This window comes from Labrus mixtus, chromosome 18 (genome assembly GCF_963584025.1).
Source record: "Labrus mixtus chromosome 18, fLabMix1.1, whole genome shotgun sequence".
Classification (NCBI taxonomy): Eukaryota; Metazoa; Chordata; class Actinopteri; order Labriformes; family Labridae; genus Labrus; species Labrus mixtus.
In genome coordinates, this window is record NC_083629.1 from 18,227,583 (window position 1) to 18,240,222 (window position 12,640).

Here is a 12,640-nt window from a genome sequence, read left to right on the forward strand (position 1 = left end):
ATTTTTGTTCTGCGAGAACAACAGATAGAGAATTATTCTGGTAACTATCCCAGTTGCTGGATCATGGATTAGCTACGAGCACAGACTGTTAGCCAACCTCTCAATCACTCTAACGCCACCCGCTGGTATATGTATGGTCACTTCTGGCTCAAGAAAAACAATATGGCGGGCACCAACATGTAGAAATCAAGGCTTCAGAATGACAGTGGACACACCAGTGTGTGACGTTGTGGTGGCTTTGGTGTTAATTAATCATACGGTCTATGATCGTCACATGCGCATTATCTGCCATGTCTGTGGTCATCGTTTCTCCTCTGTCACTTGATGGCTTTGACCTTTGTGTCTTCCTTTGCGACCCCAAATGTGCCCGTGGAAAACCAAAACTCTCCCTTCCCATGAGCCCTCTGGACAGACAGAGATTGTTCCTCAGGAAACACAGGTCAGGAAGTCAGAAGAGGAAGCCGGCCTTTTTTTTCTCGTTCTAAATACAACCCTCCTCTAGAGACCGGGTGTCAGCAGAGAATCGGACAGTAAATCTCTTTTAGATGCCGACCCCCCTCATAATTCTTGTTTTGTTGCTATTCTCGCGACCTTGCTGTTAACCAAAACATCATTATTCTATTTCACTTCAAACTGGCGCTGATGAGGCCCAGAAACTTTCATTTCCAACACTGTGTTTGTTTTGAACTCTGATTGTAATGATATGACGTGTCAAAGCAATTTCCAACCGATGCCGCATCCCACCCAGTGTGAGACGAAGGGCAGTGGAAGTGAGTGGATGGGCATGTTTGGAGCGATTCATGGGAACAACATGAGCAAGAGCAGCTGGTGGTTAGCCACTAACAATGCTGTGGCTACTCTTATGGACAATTAATCGCCACTAGCTCTTATTTTCTTCCCTCTTTCTCTCTCTTCCTCTGAGGCTAGTTTCACCCCGCGAGATGACCACAGTCCTCCCATATGTATTTGGCAAACATACCATGAGACATGAAAGCAGGCAATCATGGTGTTCTGGCTGTCAGATCTTGTACGGAGAAGAACCGGATCACATTAAAATGGGATGTCGGGAAGACGAGAATGTATACAGAAACTAAACCCATGTAATGTGACTGCAGTGAACGTGGGCTGAAAAATGACAACACATTCGAGGAAATCAAACTCGGTGAGCTCAAACTTGGCTCTTTTTTGACCGCTGATTGCTCAACAATCAGCAGGCTGATTAGCTGTCCTGTCAGTGTTTCAAACGAACGACTCACATGTTGGGAGAAAATGGGAAGTTACAGGACTTAAGTGTTAAGTAATCTATGGCTTTTAATAGGAGTTGAAACATCACTGACAGTCATAAATCATGCTTCCAGAGGTGAAAAGTACATCTACTCAACAACCATTTTTACTTCCTTAGAATCAACTCGATCATTCCCATTTTATCCAACCTTGTATTTATATTGTACAATCAACACTTCGTTTATTTAACATCTTTCAAAGTTTATTCATCAAGATGTTACATTGAAGCTGCCCTCATAACATTCAACTAAAGCTGAATTCTTATGTATTAAACTGTCTGTTCAAATGATGAATTGAAAAAATATAATTTAGCATATCACTCAACAGAACCGTTAACTGTATATCTGTGAACATCTTTTTAAAAGCATTTCCTTTTATGTCAGTGTCTTTCACTTTACATTTTTCAGTATTCAAGATGCAAACTTAAAATGGGAATCTTTCTTGTCATACTTGGAGAGCCAACCGTAAACACTGGATGAGGGCATTTGACCATAGAAGCAGGTGTGTCTGTCACAGGATGTTTAAATGGTAAGTTTTAGTTTGAACATGTTCAGAATGTTGTTGATATTTAACGTTGTACTTTTGTACATGAAGAGCAAAGTTAACAAAAGTCAAATTCCTTTTGTGTGTGAGCACACCTGGACAGTAAAGCTGATTCTGATGTTGTAGACATTTGTATGTTTGTGTTTTAGAAGAGCCTAGAACAGTGTTTCTACAAAAGGGGCACTAGTACTGATACGGGTTCTTTCGAGAACTGCAGGGGGAGTCAATCAAATGTCAAAACTTTCATTTAAATATGATCAGTCATGCACATTTCCTTCCACAATTGCTATGATAAGTGCACGAGAACAAGTTTTTTATACAGTGATTTAAAGTTAATATTCCAGTTATTGGTGGAAATGTTAACTAAACTGATGTAAAGTGTCAACACGTTTAAGGTTGTTTGTTGCTTTGTTTACATCTGTTGAAAGCCAGGTTAGAAAAATCAAGAAATTGTATTCATAGTTGAAACGTAGCAGCTGGTGAAAACACTGTTGGTATCAGGAACAATATATTTCAATACTCATTCGAAACCCTGCCCAGAGTTTGTGCTATTATTTTCGGGAAGAATTGCCAACGTGAAGTGTTCTTTTGTGTGTTTAGGAAATCAGACACGACTACACAGTGCTGTGTTTTAACATTTTGGAAAGGCTATTTATCCTTTACCCTTTTTATTGAAAAAACTGGTGTGAATGAATGAATGTGTGCTTGTACTTGTGACATGTTGTATGAACACATCAGCTGCTGTAGTGTGACCGGGTTAGGGGCATCTTGTTGACAAATGTGCCAGATTAAGATTTAAAAATGTATAATGCGTAATAATGTGTAACTGTAGTGAACGTTTCCCTTTGATAAAATCATCTGGTGGAATGAACAAGATGCACAAAATTAAAGTTCTAGTGAAGATGTGATGTTCCACTTACAGCTGCTTGAATTCAACGTATGTGTGTGTGTGTGTGTGTGTGTGTTTGTGTGTATGCGTGTATGTGGAGTGGGTGTGGGTCGATTTCTTCCAAAACAGACACTTCATCTTGGAGACAAAATGAAGTCAAAGAAGTCATAAATGCCAGTGCGTGTGGTAAACAGCTAAGTCACTGATATTTATCAAGGGCACTATCATTTCCCTGAAAAAACGATGCTATACCGGGCAGTAAAAACGTATTCTTCTTGTTTAAGACGTCTTTTAATGGGGCTGTGCGGTCACGCTAAGTGGGATGTGGTGCAGCACGGCTTGACAACCCGTGTGAGCGTTTGTGTTTGGTAGCTGATACGTCTCTTTGCTTCATAAAGGGTTAGTAAGTAAGTGTGTCAGTGGAAAGGGCTGATTACACAACACACAGACTTGTGCTGAGTGTTCATTCACACTAAAAGCCACACAAGGGAAGAGCTGTGCTGACCTGCATCGCCTAATCTTAGAAATTCTCACTCTGATTAGCTAAATTTATGCTTTAGGCAAACATGGAGATACTTTAAATACTGCAAGGGGAGAGAGGAGTAAATAAGAAGAGAAGTGGTAAAAGAAAAGGAAGAACTCTGCCTTCTGTTGGCCGTGAGGGGGTACTACAGCAAACTGTTGCTTTAAGAGACAGTTAACCTCCAATTTGTTGCGTTTTCTGCTCCTTCTTTCATCTCCTGTTCAGTTAGATAACGATTTAACATCCAGTCATCCCTATAAATGTTATCAGTGACCTCAAGCCTCTAAGCCAATACTCCCTTCTAAGGAGGGGGGGGGTGATGAGAGTCGACAGCACAGGAGGTAGAAATCAAATCTGAGGAGTGACTGACTGCAGCTCCAGCAGAGACTGATAGGAGATACAAGCAGAAGAAGGAGGACAAGCCTTGACCCCGAGGAGCACAAATCCTCTGAAATCAACTCGGCTCTGTCGACAGGGAGAGGAAAATCCTGCCTGAAGGCTGATATATGGATTGTGTCTTTTGTGCCTTTTTTCTTTGGAAGTCAGTGAGGGGACAGGAAAAACCTCATAAATATTACATCCTTCAAATTTTAACAAGCTGGGATGGAACACAAATAAACGTTCAAAGCTGAGACAGTCTGTCGGTCAATCAGCACAAATACAACCGGCAAGTACTTTGTCAGTGTTTTTGAAAGTTTTCAAACAAAATCTCAAGACAATCGACGGTTCTAGTTCAGTGTGATTTGCCTTTTTTTTTAGGCTGTGTTTGATGTGCATGCGGTGTTTTTTGGACAAAACAAGACATTAAGAAACATAATGAAGGGCTTTTTAGGAGGGCATTTCTATAATTTTCTTATATCCGATACACCAAATATATGATGACTGAATACTATAGTTTCTTTCATCCCTATATTTCATCAAGTACTTTCGTACTATAAGATGATGACTTTTAGCAAAAGTATTTTTATGCATAGTCTGGCCTTCACCTCAAAGCGCCACCTGATTCTATTCAGGGACTTTATGTCAACTATTTCTACTAATTCAGCAAGAAGAGAAGTTCTTCTGGAGACACTAAACAGTAGATCACTTCTATTTAAACCCTGAATATGACATATGTAGGATGACCTAAGATGAGTTTTGCTTGTGTGAAGTGAAAATGCAGAACACTTGCTAAACAGTTCCTTGATTTAATTTTGCAACTACAGGACAAGTTCAGATTTACTGAGTTCAGCAAATCCCCAGAGTCAAAATGTGATGTTAACAAACATGACGACATCACCATCTGCGAGGCACCGTGTCAAAAATTGTGTCTGTAGTTGTTGACTGTCTGTGTGTTTAAAATAGGAATACATTGGACACTATCCCCTGAGAGAGCGGCCTTATTATTATTATTTTTGTGGTTCTTTATTTTGTTAGGAAACAGGTGCCTCCTCGTCCTGAACCTGGAAGGATAAGCCAACCTCACAATATCAGGCAGGCATGATGCATCTGAGAGTATTAAAGTAAACAACTGTAGTGTACTACTAAGGCTTCTGAGGCCAAGGTCCAGCCAAAGAAAGAAGACATTTCCACCACAGTCGCTGGCTTTGTTCTTCAGTTCTGACCTTGCAGAGTTCAAACTGTACGCTTATCTGTTTGCATTTACTGTACTGAAATCAACCCTCTGTTAAATGTGTGACATATTACCAGTTTCTTTAGGTCACTTCGCACCCTCTATAGATTGTTTCATGTTTCTGAGTCTCCTCCCACTCTCCTGCTGTAGTTATGCCAATCGATGTGATCCACTTAATCAATGAGTGACAGGGCCTTTGAACTGCAGACGTGATTTCCAGCAAGTCTGTCATCCCACCCTGTCGTCTGTGAAAACACTCTGGGGGGAGATTACTCCAAGCAGGCCCGGCTCGTAAAACTCTTTTTATGTTAAAACACACACACACACACACACACACACCCAGGTCCAGAAAAAAAAGTCAGGGATTGCATGAAGTGTAAAGCATCTACTTGTCCTTACAGAGAAGAACTTGCTAAAGGTAAGGACATCATCTTTGAGAGAACTTGCTGCTGAGTTAACGCGCTGTACACTATCTTTTCTATCTTTCAGTGCAAAAACAACAAGTTCCCCCGGCCTCCTCCACAGCTGAGACAAAGCTCTCCACCCCCTGTGTGGCTTCTGTGTAGGCAAAGAAGAGGAAGGGAAAAAAGGGAATGTTTTGCCTCTCTCTCTCTCTCTCTCTCCCCCCTCCCCTCTTCCCTCACCTCCCCAGGGCAGCTCTGTGTAGTAATAAACGTCCCCCATAAATCTCCCCCTCACGCCATCCTCCCCTCCTCCAGCTCCAACTTTTTTTTTTTTTTGTTAACAGCTCCTTTTCTTCTCTCCCTGTGCCTTTCTTTTCCTCTTCTCTTTTCTAATGCAACCCAACCCTGACATTGACTCTGCACATGGCCGATGGCTGCTCTGTCATGGATTCAAAGGGCGGGAGTAGGGGGGGGGGGGAGAGGAAGACGATGGACCACAATAGACTTGTATAGGTTTCACTCTGTGCAGCTAGGCTCTTTTCTATGTGCCTGTCATTGTGACGAGCTGTGGTCAAATCTGGTGAGGTCACACATGTATCACGTTGATCTCCTTTACCTGATGGAATGACACATCCAGGCACATATTCAGCACAGCGGAGCAGCATTAAACCTGCTGTCAAAGAAACTGTAAGATGTGAGAGAGAGAGAGAGAGACAGAGAGAGAGAGCTAGAGAGAGAGGAGTTTAGCCGGGAAATAACTGTGGTAGGGAAAGAGTTAAAAGCTCTGGCTGCTTGAATTCACCGGAAAGTCCCACAAGTGACGTTACAGTCCAGCAATTAAGAGTAAATTAATTACAGAGTAGTGGATGGTAGCTGAAACCCTGAGGATAGTGCACTACCTCCCAGTAAACAACTTTAGAATCTTTAAGTACCAGACCTCATAGGAGAAAACAGCAAATTAAACTTTAGTCATATTTGGCTTAAAAACTCTTATAATAACTTTATTTATGGACTATAAATTGACTTCAACATGAAAAAACGCTACTACTCATTAAAATACTCAGAAATACAACATGAACAGTTACCTTAAGGGTTAAAAGTGATTTTTTTTCATGTGTAATCCAAAGTTTTTACTTGCCTTTGAAAAATAAAACCTGCTTTCTGTGGAGAGAGAAAATATATAAAACTGGGTTATTTTCAATGTTTTTTCCTCAAAATTATATTTAAAAAAAAAAACAAAAAAAACCGTCTGTCTGTTTAGTAGGCCTAGTCCCCGCAGAGGAGGAAGATTTAAAAAAAAAAAAAAAAAAAAAAAAAAAACTTTAACTGAAAGTTGACGCCCAGCGTTGCAGGCTCCTCCTGCAAAAGGATTATAAAGCAAATGTCGGGGCTTGGTGCAGGGCAGAGGGGGAGTTCTGCTGGGTCAAAAAATACACACAGGAGCTGCAAATCAGAAACTCAGCAGACCTGCGCAACTTTCTAACAAGCACAGTTTTGGGGCTTTTTTTTTTTATTTTAATTTAACTACTTTTGAGTTGAATCTGGTCGCTGCAAAGATGACCGCAGCCGTGGTGTCGCCTTTCTTCGACTTCGAAGTGATCAACAAGGTAGCTTTCTAAACTTTTTTTTCTCTGCTCTCTCGTTAGCCTGCTAGCCTGCACTGAGGGTTTTTTTTAGCCGCTGTGGAGGAATGAAGAGCTGCATGCCCGCGGCCCTCTCTGCCGTGTCGCCTTCTGTTTGTAGGGTTTTTTTTTTTTTTCTTGTTTGGCTGTTTTGATTTGTTTTTCCAAAAAAAGTGTTTGCTCTGTGTTTTTGCCCGCCGTTTCCTTTGTTTAAACACTGTCGTAGGCGTTATTTTAGGTTTAACTGAGCTTTTGAAAAGTGTGCTGAAGCTTGACGGTAATTTTACTTTTAAAACAAACACAGTTGTTGAACTCGGCAACTGTGTCTTTTACATTATTCAACATGTCCCGCCAATCTCTTTCAATAGCTTTGCTTTGCTGTCACCTCACAGTTTTGTACCGTCAACAGTAGCTGCTGTATTTCTTTAAATGAGGGCCGTTTTTGCGCCACTTTTTTAATACTCTCCACAAAGCAGCCACATGCTCTCTAAATCATTGACAAGGATCGTCTTGCTTTAACCTACTGTAGCTCCCATAACACTTCTTGCGTGGTTAATGGTGTTTAAACCAGAACATTTATTTTTTTTTGGGGGGGGGGGACTTGTTTTCAGAACAGTGAACTGCCCTCTTGTAAGTTTACGTCACTGCGTCCTTTTCGTTTGCATACATTGAGATGTTTTCAGGGTCGGATTTCTCGTGAAACAGCCCCCTTTTTCTCCCTCTTAACTGTGTATTTGACTGTGGGAGCGTTTTTATATTCATGTAAATCAGTGACCCAGCCAGCCATCTCATCGAGCCTGGAAGGGTATTGAAAGCGGACCAGTTCTCTCTCTCTTGTAATGCAACAGGATGCGTCGCCACTTTAATTATCTTTCAAATGATGCAGCCTCTTTGTAGCCACTAGCAGCCCTGTGGCCTCTTCATGTGCTGCTGCTCCATTTACTAAACAGGCACACATTCCTCACCAGGGCAACTTGCCAAACCAGCTGCTGTTCTATAGGCCTGTATCCGCTTATGTAGTCGGAGCCAAAAAGAACACAGTCATGCAAGAGGAGGCTGTGGATCTCTTTCTATGTGGCCTAACAGCTTTTGTCAAAAATAAGAACTTCATTGACTGCCTGTTGTAGCAGGAGAATATTTTTTTCTGATGCTGTGTATTCTTTGTGTTTCCGCAGAACAACAAATTGCTCAGCTACAACAACAACCTGGGTGCACCCCATCCAATGTCTGTTCCTTGCACTGGCACCAATGTGCCCCTCTCCAGCCCCACCGGAGCCCTGCTGGACAGGAAGGCGGTGGGGTCTCCCTCGGTTGGAGGTGTGTACCAGCGGCGTCACTCTGTCAGCAGCACAAAGTTCAGCCAGAACCAGTTCCTGAACAGCCTGAAGGCAGCGGACCACTCCTCATTCATCTCAGGGGTTGGCAATGCCAGCAACAACAAGGAGAACCGCCTGCGAGACCGCTCCTTCTCGGAGACGGGCGAGAGGCTCCTCAACAAGTGCCTGGGCCCAGCCAGCCCCACCGGCAGCAACAGCCAGGTGAACTCCAGTCGCTACAAGACGGAGCTGTGCAGGCCCTTCGAGGAGAACGGCTCCTGCAAGTACGGTGACAAATGCCAGTTTGCTCACGGAATCCATGAACTGCGCAGCCTGAGCCGCCACCCCAAATACAAAACTGAGCTGTGCCGCACCTTCCACACCATCGGATTCTGCCCATACGGGCCTCGCTGCCATTTCATCCACAACGCTGAGGAGCGCCGTGGACCCCCCCAGTCCTCCCCTCTTAACTCTTCCAACAAGATGGAGAGGCCTCGACTGCAGCACAGCTACAGCTTCGCAGGCTTCTCTAGCTCAGCCGGGCTCAGAGACAGCCCCACCTCTGTCACCCCTCCACCCATGTTCTTCCCTGATGAGGTCCCCGACTGGCCCAGCAGCAACCCCTTCACCTATTCCAGCCAGGAGCTGGCCAACCTGTTTGGGCCCAGCCTCAGTGCTGGTCCTGTAGGCACAGAGCTCAACACCCCTGCACCTCCCTCTCCAACAAGCACACCTTACTTTTTCAGACCCATGTTGGAGTCCCCTCAGATGTTCGAGTCTCCATCCAGCCCTCCCGACTCGTTGTCAGACCAGGAGGGCTACCAGAGCAGCTCTGGAGGCAGCCTGAGTGGCTCTGAGTCCCCCACGCTGGACACCACCCGCCGCCTTCCAATCTTCAGCCGCCTCTCCATCTCTGATGATTAAACCGCACGCTTCCACCAGTGACTTTTAGTTCGATGACACAGAGAGAACACGGCACTCCCCTCTACCTCTGCCCTTTTCGAATCTCCCTGTCCTTCCTTACACAAGGTACCATGTTAGCTCCTGGTTAGCTTTGTAAGGACGTGGTCACTTACGGGAACTCTGTTAACTCAAATTATCATTTCATCCCTGCCTACCCGCACAGCCAGTTTAAAAACCTACCCTGCCATGTGTCATAGTGCCAAAAAGGAGAGGAAATTGAACAATATAAATCATGAGAACAAGAATTGACTGTTTTGCCAGGTGCCACTTGTTATTTTTTTTTTTCTTCTTCATTTGTTCTTGAATGTGTAGCAGCACAAGTGGCCTTGGAAAGGGGAGTGCATTGCACTAGCCCCCCCCACCCCCCACCCCCTCTTTCTCCCCCCTTCCTCCCCCCTTCCTCCCTGACGATACCACTTCCCCTGCGCTAGCTAGAGGGTGCTCACTAACGTAACTGTAGATCTACCGCAGCCGTTTTTACAGACAGAGTTCTGACAAAAGGAAAAAAAAATAAAGACCCTGAAAAGATATGAATAGTTTTTAAAAAAGAAAAAAGTGCCTGGGGCGGTTTCTGCATGTGTTTAGGGTGAATGGACTACTGTTTGTTTTTGGTTCTTTCTCATTTGCCCCCCCCCCCCTCCACCCCTACTTGTCACAGTTCTTCTCAAGCCCCGGCTTATGTAATTGTGGACTGGGTGAGTCTGCAGGAAGGACTTTGAACTGGAAGTTGGTTATGTTCCCCCTCTTCATGAGTTTTTCTCCTGTTGCTGGTCACTGGCTCTTTTTTTTTTGGGAAGGAAGTCTTGATATCAAACTGATCATTAAACCTGTAAGACTTTGTCCTGCCTCTCCCCCCTTCATCCTCGCCGATCCGGGGATTTCCAGCATTCCCATGGTGCAGTTGTACATCCTGCAACTTGACGAGATCGGATCTCCAAGCTATCTTACTTTACTTCTCCCCCCCCCACTTTAGAACATGCTCTGAGGAGCACTCTGTACTCATTACATCCCTTCTTTTTCTTTTTTTGCTTCTTTTATTTGATAATTATTTTTTATTAATGTTATTATTACGGTTATTATTGTTTGAAAAAACTTTCCAGACGAAGGTTTGCTTGTCACTGCTTATTTAACTTATCAGAACATATTTATTGGTGATCATATGCATTTTTTGTTAATTTTGTTTTGTATTTATCTGGATAATGAACAATAGAATATATTTTCTTTTATGTTAAATTATGATCTTCCATATTAATCTAAAGATTGTGAAGACGTTTTTGTCAGTTTTCCTTTTTTCACAGTTTAATATATTGTACTTCAATGACTTTTGTTCTGCAACTACACTTTGTCAAAATGAAACTTAATTTAAAGCAAAAAAAAATGCAAAAAAGACGTTTTGCGTTTTGATTATTTATTGTACTTTTTTTTCTTACTCCCTCTTATTGGACTGCAATTCCATCTAAACTAGATTTGCTTGTATTCATTCCGGATGTTCCCCCCCCCCCCCCCTCCCCCCTCACATCTTTAAAATAACCTGACAGTAACAGTAGCTAACTGTTATTCCATTAAGTAAACTCTTGGGTTGATGGTGGAAGTTACGGGGTGCTTAGACCTCCCTCTGGTTTAGGAGAGTCTCCCCGTTAGAAGACTGGTTCATGTTAAAATGTCTTCTCTTGGCTCTGTTCTTACACCCAGTCTGTTATTACAAGCAATAGCTGTGACCAAATGGGATGGGGAAAGTTTATTATGTTTCTCTTTTTAAAATTTGATTGGATGCTTGATGCACTTGCTTGGCCCGCCCCCCCCCCCCCCCCCCCCCCCCCCTCTCCTCCCATCTTGACCATTGGAAGTGCCTCGTTGAATACATTCCAGGTAGCTAAGGCTTCTGTGCCTTTTATATTTGATAATGGAGGACAATTCATTTTTTTTAAAAAAGTCACATGTTCTGTGTTGCCTTCACTTTTTTTTTTGTTTGGAAGAGGTGAGCAGATTTTGACACAAAGAAAGTAAAACAGTTGAATGTATTTTTTCAGCCATGGTTTTTTTCACTACAGTAATTTCTGTGAGTTTATATGAAAACCTGTTTTTTTTTTTTCTCTCTTTTGTAAGTATTGATTGCAGTTAAGTCAATAAACCCCGTATTTTTGGAAAAGTTAAACTGTGTGATGACTTTTGTACGGCGGGACGTCATGCAGATGAAAATGCTGCGACACCTTTTTGCTGTCAGAAATGATTCAGATGCTTGATGCTGTTACTGTACATATTTGTCTTTAAAATTGTCTCCCTATTAAACTTGATAATGAATTTAAGTACAAAACTGCCTCATAAAACACTTTCATCTAGCTGCTTACTGCTCTCACTTCGAAGCTTACACATGGATGGCATTTATTTATATTATTTGCACAATGCGGGCCTTAAGGGAATTAAGGCACGTGGGGCAAAGCTTAAAAATCAGACTTAAGGAACGCCCCATAAATCCACAGACTGACACTCTATAACTCAGCGCATGTGAAAACAATTATCTTATTGTAAAGTTTACATTTGGTATCAATATGATCTCTTGATAGTTGCTTGTGCACCCATGAGTACAATGCAAACAGAAACTGAAATTAGCTTATTCAGCATACTTTGGATTATGACAGTTTGCTATAATGAAAACAAATAGTTTTTAAAATCTCTAGCTCACAGTTAACTTCCATTTCAACATAATACTTAAATGTTCAACTTTGAAAACCCCCGCTTCATATTGTTTCCAAATGTAAAATCATACATGCAGTAATTGGTAAAACAGAGCCGTCTGTGCATAATGCAGAACTAAAGGGAGTTTCAGCGTGATGGCAGGTGATTGGTGAACTGCCCAGAGAGCAGTCAGGGGGATTGACCTGGGGATGATCAAACTCTTGATTGAGCAGGTTTGGTTACGCAAAGACAAAACACTCCTGATTTCAGCAGAAATATTGATCAAGGGAGGCTGTACCCGTAACATTTCCAAGAATAAAAAAAAGTGTGATTTGCCGAGGTTATCAGCTGATCAATGATCCTAAGGTTACATGGGAGCTGATCGATAAGTGTGAGCGGATATGTCTGGGTAGTACGGATAAACATAGAGTCACAGACTGCTCAGTCAATAGGATTGTTAGAATTTACAGCATCATGGTTTATTTTTACATTGATAAATACATTTAGACAATCCCAGTTTCACCATTGACATAAGCAGTGAGGTATTTAATTTCAACAACAACATACTGCAGCTTCCCCTTGGTTCACTCCACTCAACATCAACACTGCTTCTGCATTTGCTCGCTCTATGAACACTTCCGTCTGTCCGTGTTTATGTACTCTCGGATTGCAAAAAGGAGCCGGAACAGGAACTCCCTTCCCTTCGTACATACAATGGTGGGTGCTGACCCGTTACAGCTGACCCGTGGAGGCCTCCTTGTTGCTTTTTTCCAGTGAACCTGGGCCTGGAAGATCCTTGTCTTGTTCC

The 12,640-nt window shown here is 42.6% G+C and overlaps 2 protein-coding genes across 2 annotated transcripts in view; both read left to right on the forward strand.

The window, feature by feature from the left end:
- Positions 1–12,640, forward strand: part of crip2 (cysteine-rich protein 2) — a 517,344-nt gene that overhangs the window by 298,725 nt on the left and 205,979 nt on the right. The gene's annotated exons all lie outside the window — the stretch shown is intronic.
- zfp36l1a (zinc finger protein 36, C3H type-like 1a) lies at positions 6,645–11,311 on the forward strand. Its single transcript, XM_061063850.1, has 2 exons — positions 6,645–6,862; positions 8,053–11,311. Exons 1-2 carry the CDS (start codon positions 6,812–6,814, stop codon positions 9,115–9,117), a joined length of 1,116 nt encoding a protein of 371 aa, XP_060919833.1. The 5' UTR covers positions 6,645–6,811; the 3' UTR covers positions 9,118–11,311.